Source organism: Protopterus annectens, chromosome 6.part0 (assembly GCF_019279795.1).
Source record: "Protopterus annectens isolate FY-2018-M chromosome 6.part0, PAN1.0, whole genome shotgun sequence".
Lineage (NCBI taxonomy): Eukaryota > Metazoa > Chordata > Ceratodontiformes > Protopteridae > Protopterus > Protopterus annectens.
The window spans coordinates 102088860-102114697 of record NC_056737.1 but is presented as its reverse complement, the minus strand read 5'-3'; the positions used below and the strand labels follow the sequence as shown (position 1 = coordinate 102114697).

The 25838-nt window shown below is 42.2% G+C and overlaps 1 protein-coding gene across 3 annotated transcripts in view; it reads right to left on the bottom strand.

The window, feature by feature from the left end:
• Window positions 1-25838, bottom strand: part of AQR (aquarius intron-binding spliceosomal factor) — a 2539865-nt gene that overhangs the window by 1744475 nt on the left and 769552 nt on the right. For all 3 annotated transcript variants that reach the window (XM_044073871.1, XM_044073874.1, XM_044073872.1), the window contains one exon: window positions 4102-4205. In XM_044073871.1, coding sequence (XP_043929806.1) covers window positions 4102-4205 — 104 coding nt within the window. The remainder of the gene's footprint in view (window positions 1-4101; window positions 4206-25838) is intronic.

Sequence of the window (25838 nt, the reverse complement as noted above, 5' to 3'; positions counted from 1 at the left end):
CTTCAAAAACTCACTAGAATTGTTATCAGAGAAAATGAGCTGTTTCACCATACTGCTTCTTAAAAAACTTAATAGAATTGTCATCATAGAATTTCAGCTGTTTCACCATACTGCTTCTTCCAAAACCTACTAGAAGCGTCATCAGAGAATATGAGCTATTTCCCCACACTGCTTCTTCAAAAACTCACTAGAAGCGTCATCAGAGAATATGAGCTGTTTCACCATACTGTTTCTTCAAAAACTCCCTAGAAAAATTCCACTGTTTCACATGACAGTCCAGAAGCCCCAACTTCGTCACTGTACTTATGTTGACAGATTCCACCATAATTTAAACAGTCACTGAATTGTGGACCAAGGAGAAGATCACCCCAAAAAACCCTAATTATCCACAGTCACTGAGACCTACTAAAACCAGGTGAATGTGTGCACAGAAGAACCCTTTACTCCAAGTACTACCACTGCTCCATGCTGAGAAAACTACAGCAACCACTCCCCAGAAGCAGAGTGAGTACATATGTGTGCTGTCACTATTTGAATGAGATCTTAGTACTGGCTACATTCTCTGTCATGCTACAGCTGAGGATGAAGTTGCCACATGAGGGTACACCTCCAAAAAGGTGTGAACAATGTCTGTCCTCCACTTCTTATGGTGTTCAGGCATATGTCTTGGGTTTATTCACCAGGCATTCTTAACCTCGGACATGCTCCAAGAAGCACACTACATGAAAAGCTTATTCCCACTGTATCTTTGGGTGGCAGGGATGAAATGCTGGCATTTACTGTAATGCCTCAAACACTGGTCCTCTGCCAAGCAGTAACAACATTGTGGCTATATAGTTGCCTGACTCAGCTGCTTGAGGCATCACATTTGGAAATCCATAACAAATGTCATAAATAAGATCCAAACTATGCAAGTGACAGAAAACAGGCGCCAAACACACTACTACAGTAGTGTGTGATATGGTAATCTGTACCAGTAAAATGCAGTATGCACTACATCAAACTGTGGACAAAGGAATGACAATTTATTTATTTATTTATTTTCAGTTTGGTTACCGGGGAAGTTCACTGGGCCAAGAAGTGCCCATTTTCAGTGGAGGCCCAGGGAGAAAAGCTCCATGAACAGTATAATACAATATAGGTTACAAAAATGCAAATAAAGGTTGCAAAGTGAAATACCATACAATAAAGGTTGCAAAAACAAATAAAGGTTACAATGTGAAATAAAGAGTAGGGTACATACATTCGAGAGATTCAGAGTGCAAAGTACATTATAAGACAGTTTAACAACTTGACAACAGATTTTTTTTTTTGAAACAATATTCATATGCTTGGAGTCAATTAAAGTCTGCTAGTTCTAGATCTTTTGAGAATTAAGAACAAGTATGAGAGTATGAGAGTATAGTGGAGTGGGGGTAAGGGGAGCTTAGTTGGGAGTCCCTAGAATTTAAGTGGGGTGAAAGCAGGAGCATTTCCATTTGGAAGATAGGTGAAGAAAAAGTTGAGTTTTGAAGGATTCAGTGTTTGGTATAGTCCTAAGTGAAGGAGGCAGAGAGTTCCATTTTTAAAAGTTGAGTTTTGAAGGAGTCAGTGTTGGGTATAGTCCTAAGTGAAGGAGGCAGAGAGTTCCATTTTTTACCTAGAGAAAAGGAGAGTAAAAGCTGGCCAGCGGGTCATTTGGGTTTAAGAATGGAGATTAGGTTTTGGTGTTCTGATCTCCGTGATCTGTTAGGGATGCATGGAGGAAGGATGTCCTTTAAGGATGGGCATTTATCAGGGGAGAATATTAGCTTGTGAGCGGTGGTTAGTTGTAGATAGTCTAGGTGGTTAGGGAGTTCTAACCAGTTCAGAGAGTGAAGTCTGAGGCAGTGGTGAGCTGATGTTTTGGATTTGGTGGCAAATTTAGAGATCTTACTATAGCAAGCTTCGAGCTTAGAGGTGTTGGTAACAGACAAATTGGTTAGAAGAGGGGCTCCATATAGAAGGGAAGGTAGGAGGTAGGTGGTTGCCAGGGTATGCCTAGTGGAGTTTGAAAGAAAGTGGTTGTTCCTAAATAGCACACCTAGCTTTTGGTGGGTTTTCCTAATGTTTTGTTGTATGTGAAGATCAAATTTGAGGTGTTCGTCAATGGTGATGCCAAGGAGTTTTGCAGAGGGGACCACTTCAATGGCAGTGTTAGTTTGGCTTAGAACATTGAAAGTGTTTTTGTCCAAAGAGGAAACCTTGGAGGGGAGAAAAATTAGTATTTTGGATTTATTGGAGTTGAGAGAAAGGTGGTTTTGGTGCATCCAGTTCTCTGTAGTGGTAAAGGCTAATTGGGTTTTGGTCAGGAGTTCAGGAAAGTTTGGGGCAGAGCAGATCAAGGTAGAGTCATCAGCGTATTGGATGACTGTGGTTTCAGGGATGAAGGTGTGAAGGTTATTTATAAAGATGTTGAGAAGCATGGGTCCAAGGATGGATCCCTGAGGAACGCCAGTAGGTGTAGGCAAAAAGGAGGAGAAGGAGTTCTTCCATTTGACTGCTTGAGATCTATCAGATAGGTAACTGGAGAACCAGGATAGAGTATTTGGGGAGAGATTGAGATTAGCCAGATGATGAAGAAGGTGGGCGTGGGAGATGGTGTCAAAGGCTTTTGAAAGATCTAACAGAACTGTGGATACAATGAGTCCAGAGTCTCGTGCTAGACTGACAGTTTCTAGGAAGGATAGTAGGGCAGTTATGGTACTGTGGCCAGGGCGGAAGCCATGCTGGGTGGGTGTTAGGAGGTGATTTTGAATTAGATAGGGTAAAAGTTGGTGGTGGACACATTTTTCTAGAATTTTAGATATTGGAGAGAGTAGGGCGATGGGGCGGAAGTTAGAAATAGTGGTGTTTTTGCCTCCTTTGTGAAGAGGTAGAATGTAGGCTGAACGCCAAAGTTTTGGTACGTATGACTCATTTAAGGATCTATTAATCAGAATACTAATTGGGAGAGTGATACCTTCAGCTGCATGTTTGAGGAAGGAAGAGGGAATGTTGTCGGGGGCATTAGAGCATGGCTTTAGCTTGGAGAGAAGCTTTTTTATAAAAGTGGTGGAGACAGGTTTGAGATGGAAATTGAGAAGAGTGTTTGGGTTGTTGGGTGAAGTAAAGAGGGAGTTAGGTGGATTGCTGGTAGGGAATGTTTTGGTTAGTTTAGCTATGGCTTCAGTAAAGAAGGTATTGAAGTGGGAGCTCAGTTCATTGTCGGATAGATTAGGGTCAGGGCAAGGGTTGTTTTGAGATCCTTGATGAAGAAGGGAATTGACTGATTTCCAGAATTGTTTTGGGTTTTTATTGTTATTGGACTGAAGTTTATTATAGTAGTTTTTTTTGTCTTTGGTAATAAGTTTTTTTTTTTTTTTTAACTTGGTTGCGGAGTTGGGTATATAGGATTAAGGTAGAGGACAGTTTATTTTTCTGGTAGAGCTTCCAGGATTTGTCTCTGTGATGCATAACTTGTTTAGTTTCTTTGGTCAGCCATGGTGTGGAATTAGTTTTGATACCCTTATTTCTTAGGGGGGCTAGGGAGTTAAGAGTATCTCGGAAGATGGAGTTAAAATGCTCAACAGCATTGTCAAGTGGGAGGGTATTCAATCTCAACTGAAGACTCATTTAGGAGAGTCCTAGATAGTAGGCCAAACAGGGAACTCTTTATATATAAGGAATTTTAGATAAGATCTGAAAGTAGAGAGGAAGCAGCAGTTCTGTAATTCTTCTGGGGGGCATTCTAGCTCGGCAAGACTTGTGGCCTGAAAGTTTTCCTGTGTTAAGTTAAAGCACTATATTAACATTTTAAATTGTTGGAATGAAACAGCTTGCTGGAAGACATAAGAAACAGAAAATAAGGTGCTGACAATGCATGCTATCATAAAGGCAGAATTCTCCAAAAGCAGACCATCTCCCATCAGTCAAGATGGATCTCTTCTGCTCTGCTGGGACTTATGAGGACAAACTGCACATAACACATTAGTGATAGAAAAAAGAGGCAAGAGTGACAGACTTTTGAAGGAGCAACAGGAAGTGACACAGAAAATAAGTATATAATTTTATTTTTTTCTTATGAAGAAAAAGATGCATTACCTTAGAGGTCCGAAGATCTTTTGCAATGAATCTCGAGTGTCCACTGCTGCTACATTTGAAAGTGCAAAGTCATGCAGTTCTGGGAAATGGGCAAATGCAGCTCTCTGTTAATATAAAAAGGGAATATGTAACACCAAATACAAAACATGGCTGATATATTTAAAAAGGAATAAATAAATGTACTCTAATGTAATTAAAGTAGAATAATGCATTATAAAAGTAAGCACAACTTTTAATGAAAGCACTTCATTGCAGTGAAAATGATGAGAGTAAACAATCATGCTCACTTTAACAATAACATTAATTAAAGTTTAAGAAATGTTGTGCAGTTACTGACTTTTATTTGAGACTGTGGATATACAACCTGTACGAGATTGGAAGTCAGAATGGCAGAAGCAACAATTACGATACACTGTTCAATCCAAAACAAATGAGTTAGAAAACTATGTCAGTATTGATCATATCTGTGTTCAACAGAAGCTCATTTAAGAGACAGAACGCTTTGCCCTGCTGTCTCCTAACTTAACTAATCTGAAGGGGTCTACACAGAGGTTTTAGCCCTGGTTTTGCCACAGGGTTACAAATAGCAAAATTGTTGTGCAGAATGAAGGAGTGTTCATCGGAGGTGGGAGGTTACTCATCACAGATTCCTGGTGGAGGCTGGGAGACTCATAAATGGATACCATACTGTAGGAGGGCAGGGTTCATAGCTCAGAAGCACATGGAACAGTAGTCAATATGCCACAGAGCCCATAACACCTCAGCTCTTGGGTATGGAAGGAGATAAGGACAAGGAATTAAGCTGCAAAAAACTCAAAGGTCCCTTATCTCATCAGCACTGGGCTTGAGTCAGGATTAAACTGGTCAGGCTAAGGCAGGTCCAATGGAAGAGGTGAACAAGGACAGGTCCTGGGAGCAGTTAGCTGCGGGGAGCCAAAAAAGACCTAACTCCCAAAACTTTAATTCAGCCCGTTTCACAGTTTTTCATCTCTACCTTTAGAAAAGTAAAGAAAAAGTTGCTTAGGCTTTGTAAACCAGGACGACCCTAGTTTGGGTACTACTGAATTTTGCTATTCTGATTTCTTGTATGTGAATTTCATTTTAACAAGTTTTTACAGAAGAACCTCTCAATATGAATGGTATCACTTTCTGGTCCTCAGAGGGTGAAATGTGTTAAAATGATATCTGGGTTTTATGGTTAATGAGAACTTATACAAGAGTGAGAAAGTACAGTTGTGTACACCTACCATAAATGTAGATGTTCGAGTGTCTTCACTGTTGCAGTCATGACTGTAGGGTTCTCCCCTGCTGGCAGGCAGCCCTCGGTCGGCCAGAATCCCAAAGTCTGGGTCCGGCATCGGCTGCTCAGCCATGCTCCCTGACGTCAGAGTGCCAGGAGTACAAAGCTGACAGCCGACGCCATCTTCTCATGTTTTTCTTGCCCCAGATGTCAGGAGTCCCAAAATGAAAAAGGTCCCAAAACCTTTGCAAATACACCTCAGAAGAATGGTGAAAAGTAAAAATAAGAGGGGACAGGAGGGAGGGAAACCCAGACTGCAACAGTGAAGACACTCGGAACATCTACATTTATGATAGGTGTACACAACTGTACTATGTTCATCGTGTTTCACTGTTGCAGTCATGACTGTAGGGTAGAATCCCAAAGCTGAAAGAAAGGGAGGTGGTCATAAAGACGAAGGGGTGGCTAAAAGGCCCTGCAAGACTGCAGAGGCAAAGCCTGCCCTAGACTTAGAGTACAGAGATAGATTGTAGTGCTTAGAAAAAGTATGCACTGAACTCCAAGTTGCAGCTTCCAAAATGTCTTTGGTAGGAACTCCCCCGAGGAAGGCCGCAGAAGTGGCAGCAGCTCTGGTGGAATGAGTCCGTATACTCCATGGGATTTGCTTTCCATGGTGTGAATAACAAAATCTGATTCCATGAGCAATCCATTTAGAAATGGTCTGTTTTGAAATGGCTTTACCTTGGGAACTTGAAGCATAAGAAACAAACAATTGTTCTAATTTTCTGATGTCCTTGGTTCTGTCCAGGTAAAAACGTAGTTGTCTGTGTACATCCAAGGAATGTAAGATCCTTTCCCCTTTATTTTGAGGAGTGGGGAAAAAGGTAGTCAAGTGGATAGTTTGATTTAAAGCCACTTTGGAAACCACCTTAGGCATGAAGGTAGGATTAGTCCTCAAAGATACCCTGTCTTGATGAAAAATAATATAAGGTTCCACAGCCATAAGAGCTTGTAACTCTGAAACTCTCCTGGCAGAGGTTAGGGCTAACAAGATAGCTGTTTTCCAAGATAAAAACTTGATGTCAGAAGAGGCAGCAGGCTCAAAAGGAGGCAAGGTTAGTTTTTCCAAAACATAGTTGAGATCCCAAGCAGGAATGGGAGGAGATCTAGGAGGTCTTAAGTTCTTAGTTCCTCTGAGAAACTGTCTCATGAGCTGGTGGGAAAAGATGGGAGGGTCTGTATTATAATGAGCAGAAATAGCAGAGGCATGTATCTTAATGGAAGAGAAAGAGAGACCCTTATGTAAGAGATCTGTCAAGTAAAGTAAAATTAAGGTAATGTTAGGAAGAAGAGGATCAGAATCCTGAGCCTGCATCCAGGAACAAAATCTTTTCCATTTTCCTGCATAAGATTTTCTAGTGCTAGGACGTCTGGCTTCTAAAATGACATCCATAACCTGCTTGGGTAGGAAAGAAGAAATCAAAGGCCCTGGATTAACCAGGCCGCCAGGCTGAGAGTTCTGACATGAGAGTGTAGAACCTGACCCTGATGTTGGGACAGAAGGTTCGGAGACTGAGGTAAAACCCAAGGGGGCTCCAGACATAGGTTTTTTTTAGAGTAGGATACCAAAACTGTTGAGGCCAATTTGGAGCCAGCAAGATTATCATCTTGGGCTTGTCCTGTTTTATCTTCAATAAGACCTGTGGAAGAAGAGGAAGGGGTGGAAAGGCATATCCCGAGAGGTTCCTCCAACTGAATGACAGGGCATCCACTTTCCAAGCTTCTCTGTGGAAAGTCTTGGTGCAAAAATTCTGTAGTTGATGATTGAGATGGGATGCAAAGAGGTCTATGTGAGGACATCCCCAGACTGCTGTTATCATCCTGAATATTTTGGTGTCCAGCATCCACTCGTGTGGATTCGAAAGGTTTCTGCTCAGACTGTCTGCCAGGACGTTTTGTTTCCCTGGTAGAAACTGAGCTTGAAGATCCAGATTGCAAGCTAGAGCTGTGTTCCATAGATCCATGGCTAGTCTGCAAAGGGGGTAGGAATGAGATCCCCCTTGCTTGTTTATGTACCACATAACTGTGGTGTTGTCTGTCCGTATTAGTAGTTGTCCTGGTTGTAAAAGATTCCTGAAGGCCAATAGAGCTTTCTGAACGGCTAACATTTCCTTTAAATTGATATGCTGGTGCTTCTGATCCTTTGTCCAAAGGCCCTGCAGACAGTTGCCCCGAAAATGGGCTCCCCAAGCATAATCCGAGGCGTCCGTGGTTAGAATCTGAGAGGCAGGAGGCAGACGGAAGGGTTTCCCTTTGTTTAGAGCACATGCCCCGGACCACCAAAGAAATTCCTTTTGAAGGCAAGGAAGGACGGAGATCAGTATTGTCTAAACTGTGGCAATGCTGAGACCATACACTTTTTAGGTACCACTGTATTTTCCTCATGTGCAGTCTTGCATATGGTACGAGAAGGATGCAGGAGGCCATGTAACCCAAAGCCTGCAGGAATTTCCTTGCAGATAGTTGAGTTAAAGTTGCCAAGGTTTTGAAAGTTGAAGCCAGCTATAATTGTTTTTCGGATATCAGAAATGCCATCTGGGTTGTGATGTTTAGAAGAGCACCCAGAAAAGTTATCTGTTGTGATGGTGTCAAATTGGACTTTTTTGTGTTTACAGAGAATCACAGGAACTTGAGGAGGTTCTGTACAAATTCTAGATGCTGGAGTAAGGCATCCTTGCTGTCTGCCTGAATTAGACAATTGTCCAGATAAGGGTAAATTTGAATTCCCTTGAGTCTGCAGTAAACTACTACTGGAGCCAGGCATTTGGTGAAGACCCTGGGCGCAGTAGATAATCCAAAAGGCAGCACAGAGAATTGAAAGTGCCTCAATCCGGCTATGAACCTGAGGTATTTTCTGCGATCCTGCCTGATGGGAATGTGTAAATATGCCTCCTTTAAATCCAAAGTTACCATCCATGCATTTTTGGACAGCATTGGAAGTAGCTGCTGTAGAGTAAGCATCTTGAATTTTGGAATCTCTAGAAAGGTGTTCAAGACCGACAGATCCAGAATGGGTCTCCATGAGTTTTGCTTCCTTGGGACTAGAAAGAGCCTTGAATAAAACCCTTTTCCCCTCTCTGAAAGAGGAACCAGTTCTATGGCATTCATAGCCAAAAGAGCTTCCACCTGGTTTAAGGCCTCCATCCATTGATGTTTTGGAAGGTCTGGCCATCCGCTTGGCCTTGGCAAGGTATGAAAATGGAATTTGTAACCTCTTAAAACCACATCCAAAACCCATTTGTCTTGGGTTATTTGAGTCCAATTTTGATAAAAGAGAGTTTTCCTCCGAGAGGGGCTTCCAGGGAAGAAATTCCTGTAGCCCCACAGAGGGAGTCATTGAGTTTGCTTCCTTTGAGATAGTGACCTGTCCTCTCCTCCCCTAGGGGTGGAAGCAGTCCACTGTCTTGGTCTATAAGTAGCTTGTGATTGAGGCCTCCTTCTGGAACGTCTATATCTACCCCTCTGAGGCCTGTCTGAAGTGGGAAAGGACCAATTTTTCGAAGGCCAATTCCTGCTAAATCTAGGAGGCTGTACTTGTAAGAAATCTTTAACTGTTTGCATTGATTTCGCCTTATCCTCCATCTTTTTAATCACCTCTTCAGCTTTCGATCCAAACAAAACATTAGGCTGAACAGGAGCATCCAATAATTTTGCCTTTACCTGTTCAGGTAAATTTTGTTCCTTTAGCCATGCATGCCTCCTAATGACTGTGCCAGAGGCCGCAGCCCTACAAGAAGCCTCCAAGGCATCAAATCCACAGTGTAAACCATGCTTCCCAACCTGTTCAGTGGCATGCAATAAGTCATGTAATTCCTTATCCTCTGCACAGGCAGAAATGGAAGTAAGCTTTTGTTTTAAGACAGACAATAGAAATTGTTGGTATTTAAACATATGAAATTGACAGTTTAAAGCCCTAATGGACAAAGTAGCAGAAGTGTACACCTTTTTGCCTCACCTTTCTAAGGAGCGAGAATCCTTTTCAGTAGGAGTAGGATTTTTGGCAGAAGCGGCCTTAGCTCCCTTAGGACCCTGAGAAATGGTTTCAGGGTCAGCAGAAGGGTTATTGTATAAAAACTGATGGAAATCAGGAACCCTGTAATATCTATCAGGTTTCACAGGAGCAGGAGGAAAAGAGTCAGGGGTTAAGTTAGCCTCCGAAAAGGCATCATCCACAATATCCAAAACAGGAGGAATAGCCAGGGATCTATGTTGGAGAAGAAGAAGAAATGCCCTCAGCCTTTTCTTGGATTCCGAATACTCCTGTCCTTCCCAGTGAAAATGTTCCCTCATTTCATGCAAAGTTTCCCCAAAAGAGAAATCCTCAGGGGGAGAAGCTGAAGGAATGGATTCTTCAGCATCAGAATCCTCATAAGGAGGGAAAGAATATTCCTGATCAGAAGAAGAAACTGAGGAAACAGAAGCCTGATCAGAGGAATCATAAGAAATATCCTGCCTTGGCCTTTTGTCTGGAGGGGGATGAGAACCCCTAATCATAGTAAGTAAATCCTCCGCCATCTTGAGTAACTGTTTCTGTGACTTGGGAGCCGGTTCAGAAGAAGCCTGTGTAGAAGTCTTTGATTTTGAAGGAGTCTTTGCCTTTGTCTTTGGCTTTGCCTTTATTAGTAGCTGAGTAGGCCTGAAAACCCCTTCGGAAGCCGGTACCTGCACAGCGGCTCCGGACCCATCCGAAGGAGCATTGTCCGAAGGTCCTGCAACAGAAATATTTAAAGGCCTGGTTGGCTCCTCATGAGAGTCCGTTTCGGCCGTCGGTTCTGAAATGGCCGACGAAAGGGGCTGCAAAAGCGCCTCACTGACGACGGCCAAACCTGAAGCTGGCTCCGCTTGTGTGCTATCATCAGATTTGGACCATGGAGGCCTGTCTTTATCCTTGCGACGTTTATGAACTCCGGTAGCCGGGACCGTATCAGACGACATTTTGTAGTTAAAGCGCCTACCGAAGTAATGAAAAGCAAAATCGTACCTTCGCTTAATTGTACGTTGATTGAATCTAGCACAAAACCGACAACTAGCTACGTCGTGGTCAGGGCCCAAGCAAGGAATACAGTAAGAATGAAAATCCTTATGAGGTATTTGCTTCCCACATGAAATACAATTAACTTTTTCTGACATCGAAGTGGAGCAAGAAAAAAGTTTCCCCAACGGGGTACTTAGCTTTGAGTGGAGAAGAAAGTCTTCGGACTGAAGTATATTAGTAAAATTCGTCAGGAGTCCACCGACCGGCAAATGCGAACTGCTATCACCGCACGGCAAGAAAGACTGGAGAAGATGGCGTTGGCTGTCAGCTTTGTACTCCTGGTGCTCTGACGTCAGGGAGCATGGCTGAGCAGCCGACGCCGGACCCAGACTATGGGATTCTGGCCGACCGAGGGCTGCCTGCCGGCAGGGGAGAACCCTACAGTCATGACTGCAACAGTGAAACACGATGAACATCACATTGCATACCTTGATCTGGCTACAGCTTTTGACACAATTCCCTATTCAGGCACAGTAGTAAAGCTAAATAAACTGGGAATAAATCCCTATGTCACCTGATCACCTGATGGATTGCCAACTGGCTCAAAGACAGGACATAAATAATCAAAACAGGGGAAGTTACCTCCACAAAGAGACCAGTCGAGTCCCCCAGGTTTCTGTGACGAGACATTTCGTGTTTGGCATCTACTTTTCTGAAATACAAGTCAATACCAAAGTGCACTGGCTAACTAACTTTGCAGGTGACTACAAGTTAGGATCAGTCACTGAATATCCACATGACTCAGTCATCCTGCAGGAAGGCTGGTCTCAAATAAATAACTGGTGCCAAAATTGCAGACTAAAACTAAATGCCCAAAAATGCATTACTGTAGCCTTTGGAAAGTCAACTACCCTAGGGAACTACAACACTGACAATATACACCTCCTACGAGATGCCCAGTTTGGGATTTGGGAACTTTTGTTTGCAGTGACCTAACTTTTGACCAACACATGTCTACTGTTTTTAAGAAAGTCCTTCTATAATGCACAGCTTATAAACAAATGGATTGCGTCTAAATCTAGGGGTGTCACTGAATATAATGCCTCCTTTTGCATGTATCTGTCCAAATGCATGCAACAACTTGAACGCCCACAGAGACACCTTACTAAAAGGATACAAATCCTAAATAACATGCCCTACGTAAATTGACCAACTCAAAGCCCTGTCACTATACTCAGTATCCTACAGACTGTTAAGAGGTGACCTGTGACGGGCATACAAGGCATCCTCAGATTCCTTACTGATAGATTTACTGCACATCAGCAAGTCAAATGGCATTAGAAATACTCAGTGTAGGGATCTGAACCTCTTCTGCAACATCAACAGAATGGTCTGGAGGAACCAATATATCTAGTAGAGGATACAACTGCTGTGGAACAGATTCCCCATCCACATAAAACAAAGTTCATCCCTGTCCATATTCAAGCGCAACTTAGATCTATGGAAGGGAAACAAAAAATGTAACCCAGGACCGCCCCATACGACTAATGGACAGGGTAGCGCCTAAATACTTTATCCCATGCATCGGTCCCCTTAAATTAACTATGGTATGACCCCAATTACTTTTATTAGGGATAATATATAATTATCAATCATGGGATGAGTAAGGCCAATCTATAACCAAATGGGATAGGTTATTTCAAGCACAAAAGAAAAACTGGCTAGGCTTAAAATGGTGTGCATGGGCAGCTAGTGTAGTACTTATCTATGAACCTGGAAGTGCAGTAAATGAATTCCATTACATAGAGGTGAGATGTACATCACTCATTACATCTGAGTGACGCCTCTAAGTGCATGTGCATTACCTCCTATTGACTCCTCTATGGGTCAAACATTGCTTGCTCATATTCACACCAACAATTCCAAAACCATGCTATGTACAAGGTTTTAAAATATTTCATCTTAAAGCTTACACAGTGGCAAACTCAACTGCATTAATATTTGACCTCTATCTAGTACAGGTAAAGAGATGTCAATTGCTGTTTTTATTATAATAATTTATACAGATATAATTTTCACATTTTTCCAAATATCTCAACAACCAATTAACACAGACATAACTCCCTTGCCTCATATGAAATCTTACAGTTAGATGAATAAAATGCTACTGGCAGTATATGTGTGTAACTTGAGTGGCTGCTGAGATACTGTAAGTTGTTTACAAAACATTACAAACATAATAGTTATTGTATTTACTGTGACTTATAAAATTCAGTTTAAGACCTAGGACCTAAAGAATGCTACCAATATAAAAATAGTTTGTGCTGAAGAGTTTGCCAATTATACTTCTTTCATAGCCCCTAAGGTTCCAGACATATGAACATTTGTTTGAAATATGAGGACATAATTTAAGTCTGTCAAAAGGCTTAGACTGTCCCCACTGGAAGTTACAGTGCAAACTTTCTGAGCTCCACTGGAGTGAATGAGTTAAGATGAAAGCTGGAAAAGTACCCATAATGTGGACATTTTACCTTAACTGTGGCTTGTTCGAGTGCAGTCAGTGGTTGCTTTTGTAACTTACACAAATCTCTGCCACTAGTTACGGCCATCTGACCCAACGTTCAGGGTACAGCACCCTTCCACCATGACCAAATGATGTCACCCTACCTCAGACTTCTTCCTATAGCTGGCATAAAGTGGTACCTATTTGCACCATCATTCATTCGTTCCTTACTGCCTCTGAAATAGGTTATAGCCATGTTAACATATTACAGATATCTTAGAACTTCCTATACCGATTACTGTTATCTCACCAAGGTAACTGGACATCCAACTACTGTAACAAAGCCAACACATTCCATACAGTCATATGTCCAATGTATGACCCAAGTCCATAGGCATACAGATACATAAGTGGATGTAAGAGTGCAAAGTCCTCAGACTATCTGAGCCAGGAGAAGTGGAGACACCTGAGGAAAAGTACAAATTCAAAATAAGGTCAGCTAAGAGGAGGGGAGCAGGAACCTGCCCCCCCCAGACCACAGAAAATAAAAATATAAACAACTGATTGGGGGAAGGTGGGTGGAAATTAATATTGCAACTATGATCAGTAGGACATCTGGGGCCATTCTCCTTCTGGGCCTTAGAATATTAACAGGGAGGTCTTCCTGGACATAGTCATAAGGTATTCCTCAAGCAGACCTTTTTGCCTCCAGCCAGAACACACAGCTCAAGACTGTTTGGCTTCAGTATCCCTTACCCCCGGCTTGAAGGCTGGATGACAAGTCTTTTTCTTGACAGTGGGAATTCCTTTATACTTTCCTTCTACTTCTGTCAATCCCAAAGGGCAAGACAAAACAGCAGGGGTGAAAGAGGAGAAAGCCAAACTAATCAACACAAAAAACAGCGGCCCAAAAGATATTCAAAGAGAGACACAGGCAAAGGCATCCAGATATGGAAAATTTCACAATAAAAAAAATAAACAAAATAAGACCACAAAGAGGGAATGTAGAACAGATTAGTAAAGTAGAAGTTAAAAAACAGAAGTTGAAGTTATGGAATACTTGCGAAGTGAAGAATTTAGTGTAAAGTCTAACACAGGTTACACCACAGCATGATGGAATGGAGTCCCCAAAGTAAGGGGAAACATGAGGATCAGGAGACATCTGAAGAAGAAATTTGAACATGGGAAAGAAAAAGAGATTTAATATAGTGTAATATTTACACAAAGGATAAAGCAAAACTAATCACTGCAAAAAGAGCAGCACCAAAGAAATTTGAAGAGAAATATAGGCAAAGGCATCCAGACATGGAAAATTTTACAAAACAAAAATAAGAAAAAAAGATGAAAAGTAGAAAAGAGGATTAGTAATACAGAAGTTAAATAAATAGAAACTGAGGTTATGGAGTGCATGCGAAGCGAAGGATTTAAAGTAGAAAATGTAACTTTGATAAAGTACAGTTTTGTACCTACCATAAATGTAGATGTCCGATAGATATGCAACTGCAGTCATAACATATGGGTTGTCCTGCCTCAGGCAGCCCTCGGTCGGCCAGATTCCAAAGTCTGGGTCCGGCGTCGGCTGGTGTCGCCCCCTCTCCGACGTCAGAACGGCTGGAGTATAAAGGCATCGGCCGACGCCATCTTCTTCAGTGTTTCTTGACCCAGATGCCAGGTGCCCTCCTAGGAAGGCTAAATTTGGTGAATGGATAAACAATTCCAGACATGCACAACAGTAATAAACAGATACACCATAGAGATACCCCCAGCTAATAGGAATAGGGGTAGTGGACCCATAAAAAAGGTTGCAGAGGGGTAGGAGAGTGGGAGAATCCAACTGCAGTTGCATATCTATCGGACATCTACATTTATGGTAGGTACAAAACTGTACTATGTCCTTCAAGAATGCAACTGCAGTCATAACATATGGGTTGAATACCATAGCCAAGCTGGGGGTGGTTGGAACTAAGAAAGTGATGGTGTAGCTAAAATGCCCTGCAGGACTGCCGAAGCAAAGCCTGCTCGGGATCTGGAGTATAAAGGCAGTTTGTAGTGCTTGGTAAATGTATGCACGGAGCTTCATGTAGCAGCCTCTAGAATGTCCTTTGTAGCCACTCCCCTTAGGAAAGCTGTGGATGTGGCTATAGCTCTGGTGGAGTGTGGCCTAATATTGGCTGGCACAACTTTTCCATGAAAGGAATAGCAGAATCTGATGCAGTGTCCAATCCATTTGGAAATTGTTTGCTTGGAGATTGCTTTTCCCTGTACTCCAGCAGCATAGGCTACAAGCAGTTGGTCAGACTTTCTGGTGGCCTTAGTTCTGTCCAAGTAGTAGCGTAGTTGCCTGTGTATGTCCAAAGTATGCAGCAGAGCTTCCACCTTGTTTTGAGGATTGGGGAAGAAAGTAGGCAGGTGAATGGCTTGATTTAGAGACACCCTGGAAATTACTTTTGGCATGAATGAAGGATTGGTTCTTAGAGAGACTCTGTGGTGATGAAAAATGAGAAAAGGAGGTACTGCCATGAGTGCCTGTATCTCCGATACTCTTCTTGCTGATGTGATTGCCAATAGGAAAACCGTTTTCCATGAGAGAAATTGCATTTCTGAAGTTGCTGCTGGTTCAAAGGGAGGAAGAGTTAATTTTTCCAAGACGAAGTTGAGGTCCCATGCAGGTACTGGCGGTTTCCTGGGAGGTTTGATATTCTTTATCCCCCTTAGGAACTGTCTTAGCAAAGGATGTGAAAACACAGGTGGGTCACAATTGTATTTTGCTGAAATTGCTGAGGCATGAATCTTTATGGAAGAATATGAGAGACCAGTATGAAACATTTCTGCCAAGTATTCCAATATCTGAGGTATACTCAATACTGCTGTATCCTGACCCCTGCTAGCATTCCAGATGATGAATCTCTTCCACTTGGCTGAATAGGTTTTTCTGGTGGAAGGTCTGCGTGCTTCCAGTAAGACCTCTTGAACTTTTTTGGAAAGAGAGATATCGGAAGGAGTTATGGTAACCTTCAGGCTGTCAGATGCAATGTTTTCAGGTTTTGATGAACCATCCTGTAATTGTGTTGTGTTAGAAGCAGAGGCCATAGGGGCAGAGGCCACGGTTTGGTCCGTTTTATGCTCAATAGCAATGGGTACCAGTGCTGCCTTGGCCAGTCTGGAGCTATCAAAATGCCTGTTGGTTGTTCTGCTTTGATCTTCAGTATCACCTTGGACAGCAGTGGTAGAGGAGGAAATGCATAAATTGTTAGGGACTTCCAGCTGAAGGAGAGAGCATCCGTTTTCCAGGCTAGAGGATGGTGGGTCCTTGTACAGAACTTTTCCAGGTGATGATTCATGTGAGAAGCAAAGAGATCTATGTCCGGTCTTCCCCATGTCCTTGTTATTTGTGAGAAAATGTAAGGATGCAGCATCCATTCGTGTGGATCCAAGAAATTTCTGCTCAGCTTGTCCGCCAGTACATTGTCCTTGCCTGGCACAAACTGGGATTGCAGATGTATCTTCAGACTTAGGGATTTTTCCCAGAGAATCATTGTTAGTCTGCAGAGGGGATAAGAATGAGTGCCTCCCTGCTTGTTTATATACCACATAACAGTGGTGTTGTCTGTCCTTATTAGCAATTGCCCTTGTTGAAGTGATTTTTCAAAAGTCTCGATTGCATGTATCACTGCCAACATCTTTTTTTGGTTTATGTGCAGATGCCTTTCCCTTGGTGTCCATTGGCCTTGAATGCATCTGCCCTCCATGTGCGCCCCCCATCCATGGTCTGAGGCGCCTGTTGTAATCGTTTGACCTGCTTGAGGTTTGTTGAAAGACATGCCTTTATTTAACTGACTTGCTTGAGCCCACCACAAAAATTCTCTTTGCAGACATGGAATGAGTGGGATTACGTCCTCTAGGCTTTGGCTGTGTTGGGACCATAAGCTTTTTAAATACCATTGCAGCTTTCTCATATGAAGTCTTGCTAAAAGGTATCAGGAGAATGCAAGATGCCATGAATCCCAGGGCCTGCAGGATTTTCCTTGCAGTCAGCTGGGAGTGCTTTGCTAGGCTTTTGAAGTACTCTGGTAACTGCTGTTGTTTTTCCTCTGTGAGATAAGCCATCTGTGTTTTTGTGTCCAGTTTGGCTCCTAGGAAAATAATCTGTTGGGATGGCAGAAGTCTTGATTTCTGAATGTTGACTGTGTATCCCAAGGCCTGTAGTAATTGAATGACATAGTCCAAGTTTGTTATCAAGGTTTGCTTGTTGTCTGCTTGTATGAGGCAGTCTTCCAGGTAAGGGTATATTTGAATCCCCTGGAGTCTGCAGTGTGCCACTACTGATGCCAGGCATTTCGTGAACACTCTGGGCGCAGTAGATAAGCCAAACGGCAATGCTGAGAATTGATAATGCTCTGTCCCTGCAAGAAATCTGAGGTATCTTCTGCAGCTTTGTCTGATTGGGACATGCAGGTATGCCTCCTTGAGGTCCAGAGTGACCAGCCAAGACCCCTTGCCCAGCATGGGAAGGAGTTGCTGCAACGTCAGCATTTTGAACTTTGGCACAATGAGATAAGTATTTAGAGTAGACAAGTCCAGTATAGGTCTCCATTTGTTTTTCTTTCTTGGAACAAGGAACAGTCTTGAATAAAATCCCTGGCCTTGTTCCTGTGGAGGAACCTTTTCTATTGCTTTTATATTTAACAGCTTTGAAACTTGAATGAGTGCCTCTGCCCTTTGATGAAGTGGCAGGTTTGGCATGCCTTGTCTTATTGGTAAAGTATGGAAGTGGAAGTGGAATCTGTAACCTTTGTCTATTAAATCCAGAATCCAGTTGGCCTTGGTTAAGATATGCCAGTTTTTTGAGAATAAGGATAATTTTCCGCCCAAAGGAGCTTCTCTTTGAGCCTTTGTAGGCGGTATGAAAGTCGAGTCATTGTGGTTGTCCTTGTGGTGCAGCTGGGCTGCCTGCGCCACTTCTTTGATTTGGTGGTTGCCATTGTCGGCCCCTGTAGGAGCCTCGGTATTGCCCTCTACCTCGGGCATGCCTGTTTTTTCCCCTTTGAAACTTGTCAGTGTCTGGAAAGGACCAATTCTTTGAAGGCCAATTCCTGCTGAATCTGGGTGGCTGAACCTGGAGGAAATCTTTGACTGTCTGTACTGATTTTGCTTTTTCCTCAATGGACTTCAACACATCTTGTGCATTAGCACCAAAAAGCTTCTGTTTTTCCAGAGGTGCATCAAGTAACTTTACTTTAACATGGTCTGGTAGTGGCTGTTCTTTTAACCAAGCATGTCTACGAATAACAGCCCCAGTCATAGCTGCCCTACATGAAGCCTCCAATGCATCATAACCACACTGAAGAAAATGATTGCTAACCTGCTGAGTGTTATGTACTAGATCCTGCAATGCCTTTCTATCAATAGGCTCTGGAGAGGCTAGCTTTTTCTGTAAATCATCCAGTAAAAATCCTGGTACTGAAACATATGAAAAAGGCAGTTAAGTGACCTCATGGCCAGGGTGGTAGAGGTATAAACTTTTTTACCCCATCTCTCCAGGGACCTAGCTTCCCTATCCGCTGGCAGTGGATTCTTGGCTGTGGAAGTAGCCACTCCCTTGGGGCCCTGTGAAATAGTTTCTAGATCCACAGAATGGGCCTTAAAGAGATGTTTGTGGGTGTCAGGGACCCTATAATATCTGTCTGGCTTGACAGGAGCTGGAGGGAGAGAATCAGGGTTAGCACTGGAGTCGGAGAAAACATCATCCAGGACATCCATAACAGGAGGGATGGCTAAAGGCCTGTGCTGGGGTAGCTTGAGGAAGGTACGTAGCCTTTTCCTGGAATCAGAGAATTCCTGACCCTGCCATTTAAAATGCTCCCTCATAGAATGTAAGACTTCACCGAAGGAAAAATCCTCTGGAGGAGAGGCAGAGGGAATTGATTCCTCAGCATCAGAGTCCTCATAGGCCTGGAAGGATTCTTCTTGGGTATCTGAAGGCTCAGAATCCCCAGAGGCTTCATCTGAAGAGAGGTTGTTGGCCTGCTCAGTTCTGGGCCTTTTCTCTGCAGGCGGCTGAGAACCTCTGTCTGGATGAGGCTGAGACCCCCTGATAAGAGAAATAAGGTCTGCAGCAAGAGACATGATCTGTTTATCAGAAGAAGGGGCCTGGGCAGTAGGTTTAGGATGGGCCTTGGCCTGGCTGGCGGCATTAGCACATGCAAAGGCCTTGATGGACATGGATACAGGAGGCCTAGCTGCCCCACGTGCAGGAGTAACCTTGTCCACAGGAATGGTGTCGGGGTAGATCCAGAACTTCGGTTTCTGGAGGAAAGTCAACAACCGGCACCGGTGTAGACTCCGAGACCGAAGGACGAGTTAACGCTGTGTCGTCGGCCTGGAGCAGTTGAATTACCGCTTCCGAAGGGGCCAAAGCACTTGCGGAGGGTTTAGGAGGAGTATCGGTGGAGGACGCGGGCCGAGGATGTCAGTCCCGGTCCTTTCGTTTTTTGGAAGATTGAGTAGTCGGTTATTCCGACGGCATGATATAAGCGAAAGATTCGCCGAAAAAGTCTTCGGCAAATTCTGCCCGGCGCCTGAGAGTGCGCTTATTAAAGCAAGCAGAGGCCGAGACGTCGTGGTCTGGGCCCAGGCAAGGTAGGCAATAAGAATGGAAGTCCTTATGAGGTATTTGTTTACCACAAGACAAACAATTATTAACTTTCGCAATTTGTTCTGACATCGGCTGAGGCAAGAAAAAATGTTCCCCAACGGGGTACTTAGCTTTTTGATGACTTTGGTACTGAAAACACAGCAGCTGACTGACCAGCACTTGCGAACTGCTTCTGCTTCGGGCACCGCGCGGCAAGAAAGACTGAAGAAGATGGCGTTGGCCTATGCCTTTATATTCCAGCCATTCTGACGTCTGAGAGGGGGTGACACCAGCTGACGCCAGACCCAGACTTTGGAATCTGGCCGACCGAGGGCTGCCTGAGGCAGGACAACCCATATGTTATGACTGCAGTTGCATTCTTGAAGGACATCATCACAGCAGGATAGCGCAATGGATCCCCAAATTAAGGAGAAACCAGTGGACAGACATTCAGTTGGAGTTGCACAGCTAGGGGGAGGAACAGGAAATTGTGGGAACCCTGACGCAAGTCACTGTTACGGAGTAATAGGCCAGTGAGTTCCATATGAAAGAGCAATGGATGACACCATTTGAAACGGAAGAGAACGTGGCACAGGGGTGCTCTGGAACTTTCTAAAGAATGTCCGCGGGTAATGGAGAACAAAGAATATGCCCTCAGTTTAGAAGAAGATGATCTAAGAGAAGAGTTGCTTGATTTAATAGAGATGGACAGACATATTAAGCTCAATGAAAGAAATAGACTGCAGAAAGTCAATAAAACCCAAAAAGTTAGACGTTTGACAAAACAAACGTAAACAGTAATTAGGACTGTCCATAGAGTTAATGATTTATATAAAACAAAAAGCCTATAAAAAGAGATTGTTATGCCAATAAGGTGCAAATACAACACAATCAAAGAACATGACAGCTTGGAAGTTTGTTTATCATTTTTACTTGTATAGGGATGGTACTGCGGTGGTGGTGCTGTGGTAGCGTTGTCGCCTCATAGTAAGACGTTGTCCTGTTTGATTTTTAGCTACAGCGTCTTCTGTGTGGAGACATGGGTGAATGGGCGTACCTTCTTTGAAGGTTGTGCATCAGGGTTGGCAACTCGGCACATAAAAATCTACTGCCAATCATTAGCGGACTGGAGATCCACTGTGGCAACCCCTAACCGGGAAAAGCCGAAAGACGCAACAACAACTTGTATAGGGATGGTGTTCCAGAGTCTGGACGTGGACTAGTCTTACAATGAGTCTCCCGATGAATTATTTGCTTTATCACCAGAGCGGAGGTCCCCTGTGGGGTTGTAGGACAATAATATGTTTTTCAAGGCAGGGCATTGTTAAGGAAAAAATATCAGTTTGTATGCCATAACTGGCTGAGTATGTTATGTAGTTCTTAAGTTGTAGCCAGTTTAGCTGCTTTAAGGCTTGGCAGTGGTGAGTTTGGTATGCAGTGCTAGTAGCAAAACATTTAGCTGGTTTGTTGTGGCAGCAGGCTAGTTTGGATTTTAGTGTAGTACTTAAGTTTGTAAGGATAGGCGAGGCATATAAGAAGGTTAGAAGTAAATAGGATGAGGCTAGGATTTTTCTTGCTGTGTCTGTAAGGTACTGTTTTGCCCTGTAAAGGGAGCCACATTTCTGGTTAGTCTTTTTAATTGTTTGAAGAATATGTTGATCAGATTTAAGCCAGTCATCTATTACAATGTCCATAATTTAGTCTATGGTACTACCTCAGTTTTATTATTATTTGCAGATGTAACCAAAAAAGATTGTTTTTGATGGAAATAATGTTCTGAAGTGAAAAGCATCAGTTTTATTTTACTGAGATTAAGGAGTAGGTTTGAAATTTTCAGCCAGGTTTCGAATGAAGAAAGAATTTGGGTAATTTCTTGTAGTCTGGATATTGTGGGGCTGTACATATTAAAGTCGAAACATCTGTTTATTGTACTATATTTGCTTGGTGTATTGTAGAGTGTGAAGCTCGCTTATAAAAAATATTAAAAAGACAGGGTTCCTAGTATAGTGCCCTGAAGGACACCTACGATAACTGGAAGAGAGGAAGGGAGGTTCTGCTGCCATTTGACTCCTTGTTGCCTTCCAGATAGACAGATAACTAAGGAACCATTTAAGTGAGGATGGAGAGAGACCTATATAGAAGAGAGTTTAGTGAGCAAATGTTAGTGTGATACAGTTACAGTGTTGAAAGCTTTTCTAGGTTACCAATGTTTCTATGCTGGTTTATAGTGTTGGCGAAGTAAAGGATGGCGATGCTTGTGCTGTGGCAGTGTCTGAAACTATGCTGTGTTTCTAAGACCAGATTTTTTGAATGTAGGTAAGTAGAATCTGCGCATGAATAATTTATTTATTTATTTTTTTTAAGTATTTTTGATAGGGGGAGAGGACTGCAATTGGCCTGTAGTTATTAAACTCAGATGATGTGCCCCCTTTGTTTAAAAGCATAATAATGGATTTTTTTTCCAGATGGAAGGAATTATTTTTTCGGGTAAAGCTCTTGTGACGTCCACTCTCTGGGCCAGAAATGAAGAAGCCTGAATCCTCACCACTGATACTGGAGAGGGACATTCACTTGGAACAAATATAGATGCACACAGTATTTCCAGATGTAGCTCTCTGCATCAAGCGCAATTTCCTTTAAGACCATACAGGGAACACACTCAGTCCGGGGTCTAGATTTCTCTCTCCTTCTCCAGGGCCCCAATGAGACTCCCCACTGGCACAGCTGTAGAGTTGAGTCCTCAGCCAAGTGTCCAAGCCAAGTCCTCCAGCACCTAAGCTCCAAGCAGCTGACACACACTGAGATTTGATTACACACACACACACACACACACACACACACACACACCTGGGAAAGGCTGGCACATATTTACTAGCTATGCCCCCTTCTGCCCAGACTATATTACACTGTTATCAGACACTCCAAAGCCAGCTACTCTAAGGCTCTTACAAAAGTATTAATTTTTACTGAGTGAAATTAATATTAATACCAATGGTAGTGTTTGACCAATGCAGTAAGGATTTCAGGTGTAGCCACAGAGTTACGGAATAGATACAAGCACTTTCAAAGTTTAAAATTTTCTCTAAAGGACCAGCCACAATGAAAAGTTTAAATATATTTAATAAATAATAAAAGAACATGGAAATACAGAATATCTATTTACAATAAACATCAGAATTTCAATCACAGGAAATATTAACATAACACAGATGAATAGCTTCACACAGATACATAAAAGCAGTACTTAACTGATCTCACTATATTTTCCTGACTGATCTAAAGAATTAGTATTCCTTGGTCACTTACTAAAGCAAGGCAAGATGAAGTAGGTGAGGGATCCTATTTTGTCAGGTTCCAAAAACAGACTGCTCAAAGACTTCAATTTCATCTAGTATTAAAACATCATTTTTGTGACGGATTATTAAAACATCATTTTTTTGACGGATTACAGAATGACATCACACACATCTGGTCACGTGATTTCTGATTCCATTACTACCCCCATTACTGGAAAATGAACCAGAATCTTGCACATATGTGTTACCATACACACATATAAAGCTTTGCTAAAATCTGTTACAGCTTCTCGAAGTTATAAAACCATAAAACATGTTCACTCTTCTTACAGGAGCTAATAAACCACTATCTGGCACAGACATATTGTCTCTGGTTGCAATCAGAACTGTAAGATAAATCTTTATGGCCTAAATTAAGTAATTTAATTTCAGACTATTTTTCAAAGTTGGCTGGAGCTGTGCTTAACCTCTTCTCTTCCAGTATTCTCTGCTACAATACTAATTTCAATAGTTATAATACAGTCTGACATACAAGTGTATTTCTTTTTCTGTCCAGCACGACACACTGTTGGTACATTTTAAAACAAGTAGCTTTACAAATACATTTTTCAACACAAGCATCTGTACAAATCAGTTTGATACAAAAACTCCAGCTAGCTATACCGGCACATGTTATATATCCACTGTCCTACTTCTCCTGGCATAGCTGGCAACACCTCACACTGTCATAGATCTAGTTATCAATACAAATGCTGGAAAAGCAATTGCATATGTAGCCATTTTTTAGTAGTCTGAGGGGAACTGGTCAGCAGCTAGGGTGGTTGGTTGGTTTTACTTTATGTAGGAGTTTTCTAATGGTGGAGGTAGGTACTGAGCAGAAGTCAAATAGCTGAGGATATTTAGCACAAGCTGCTGGTAATAAAAGGGTAGTGGAAGTATTACCATTTGTGATGAACATTACTTTATATATATCAAATAGTTGTCAAATTGTGTGGGAATTGAATCAGTATTATTGTTGGATATAAAGATGGGAGTGGTAATTTGGCCTGGATTTAAAAGTTTGTTTACAAATGTCCAGAAGAGTTTTGGGTTGTTTTGATGTTTGTTTTGTAGGATGTTATAGCAGGTTTGCTTGTCATGTTTTATTTAATATTTGTCTTATTCCTTAGTTGCTTGAAAAGTTGAAATGTATTTTGTGTTCTATTTTTGAGCCATTCTTTCCAGGCTCTGTCACACTGTAGCATTAATTTCTTTTGTTAGCCGTGCTGCAGGATAGGATTTGACCCTTTTAGTACATACTGGGGTAAGGCTATTGAGAATTTTTAGGGATCTCTCACTGCAGTGTGAGACATGAGAGTCCAAAGGCATAGATGTTAGTATTTTCCAGTTATATTCTCTTAAGGATTTGATAAAAGTGTGTTTGTCAAAGTTTTCTGAGTTACAGACATGGGTGTAAATTGTATGTTTATCCTTGACAGTAACTTTTGAAAGCGTTAAGTAGATTGATCACTTAGGCTGTCTGGATGACAGCAAGCTATTCTAATTTTATTGGTCCATTAGTAAGAATCCAGTCTAAGGTTGATTGCCTACCAGTACTTTTGTGGACTCTAGTAATTGATGTTAACAACTGTGTGTAGCCATACAGGTTTATGGAATCGTTTGGGGTGTTGTTATTAATCTAGGTCTCCTAGGATTATTGTTTCATGTTGTATACGGTGGGATATCCAGTACAGGATATTTTCCACTGTGGTAATATTTTTACCTGTTGGGATACATATAGCTGCAAAACAAAGCATTTTCCTATTACTGACTTTGAGATGTGATATAAGGAGTTCAGTAATATTAAAATGTGGTATCTCCTGTGCATATGCAGTGAAGTTTAAGGAAATCTTGCAGATGATGGTTATTCCACCTGCCCACTTGTTTTTGTCATCAAGCCTAATGATACTGAAATCTGGTGTGGTAATTTCACTGTTACTTATGTCTTTTTTTCAGCCATGATTCTGTAGCTATGATTACATCTGGGGAATATGTGGCAATACAAGCATGTATGTCCTGGATTTAAAGCATATGCTTCAAAAACTGATATTTAGGAAGAGAAGACTGGAATTGGGAGCTTTAAATCCAGAACATACATGCTTGTATTGCCACATCTGCAGCAGCTGGAAAGGCCACAGAAGTACCTCACAAAGAGGATTACTGGCCTCAAACAAATGCCTTACACTGACCACCTCAAAAAACTCCAGCTTTACTCCGTAGTATATCACCTACTCCGAGGTGATCTCTGCCTAATATATAAAGCTATGTCAAACCTAGAGCTGTTGAACATGCTACACCTAAAGAAATCCCAATCCCTCTGAGCTACATGCTCTAGGGACCTAAACGTTGTCACCACAATAAACAGGACATGCTGGAGGGATAGATTCTTGTCCCAGAGACTTCCCATACTCTGGAACAAGCTACCCCATCTATGTCAAGCAAAGTTCTTCATTAGCACTCTTCAAGAAAAATTTTGATGAGTGGATGGGAAACAGGAAATACACCCCAGGGATCACTTCTGTGTCTCTGCTCGACAGTGGCACATGAAAATAACTTTCTTGGGTAGCGCAAGCCAGGGAAACTTGTTGGCTAGGCTTACGTAGGCCCTTGGGCCGATAGCCTAGTACCTACCTAAGGAAAAGAGAATGGTTCACTTGATACTGTGATGTTAGCGTGAGGTTTCTGCAGTTGTCTCCACTGATTTTTGGGTGGAAATTTTATGAAGGAAAGTATGTAGCCAAATGCATTTGTGTTATAGTTTTATTTGATTCTGTATGGTAACATACTGTACTTAGATTTAAGATACCTTTAAGTGAAAAAAATCTAAGAAGGTACAGTGTGGGTGCAATTGTGACTAATAGAATTGGTAACTGCTGGTGCACTGATAATTACATTTATTTGATTTATAGTACTTGGTAGAGTGTTAATATGCTGAGGAAGCATACTAGTAGGATTCAAGTCAGAGCATTTTTTTATAATATGTTAGTTTG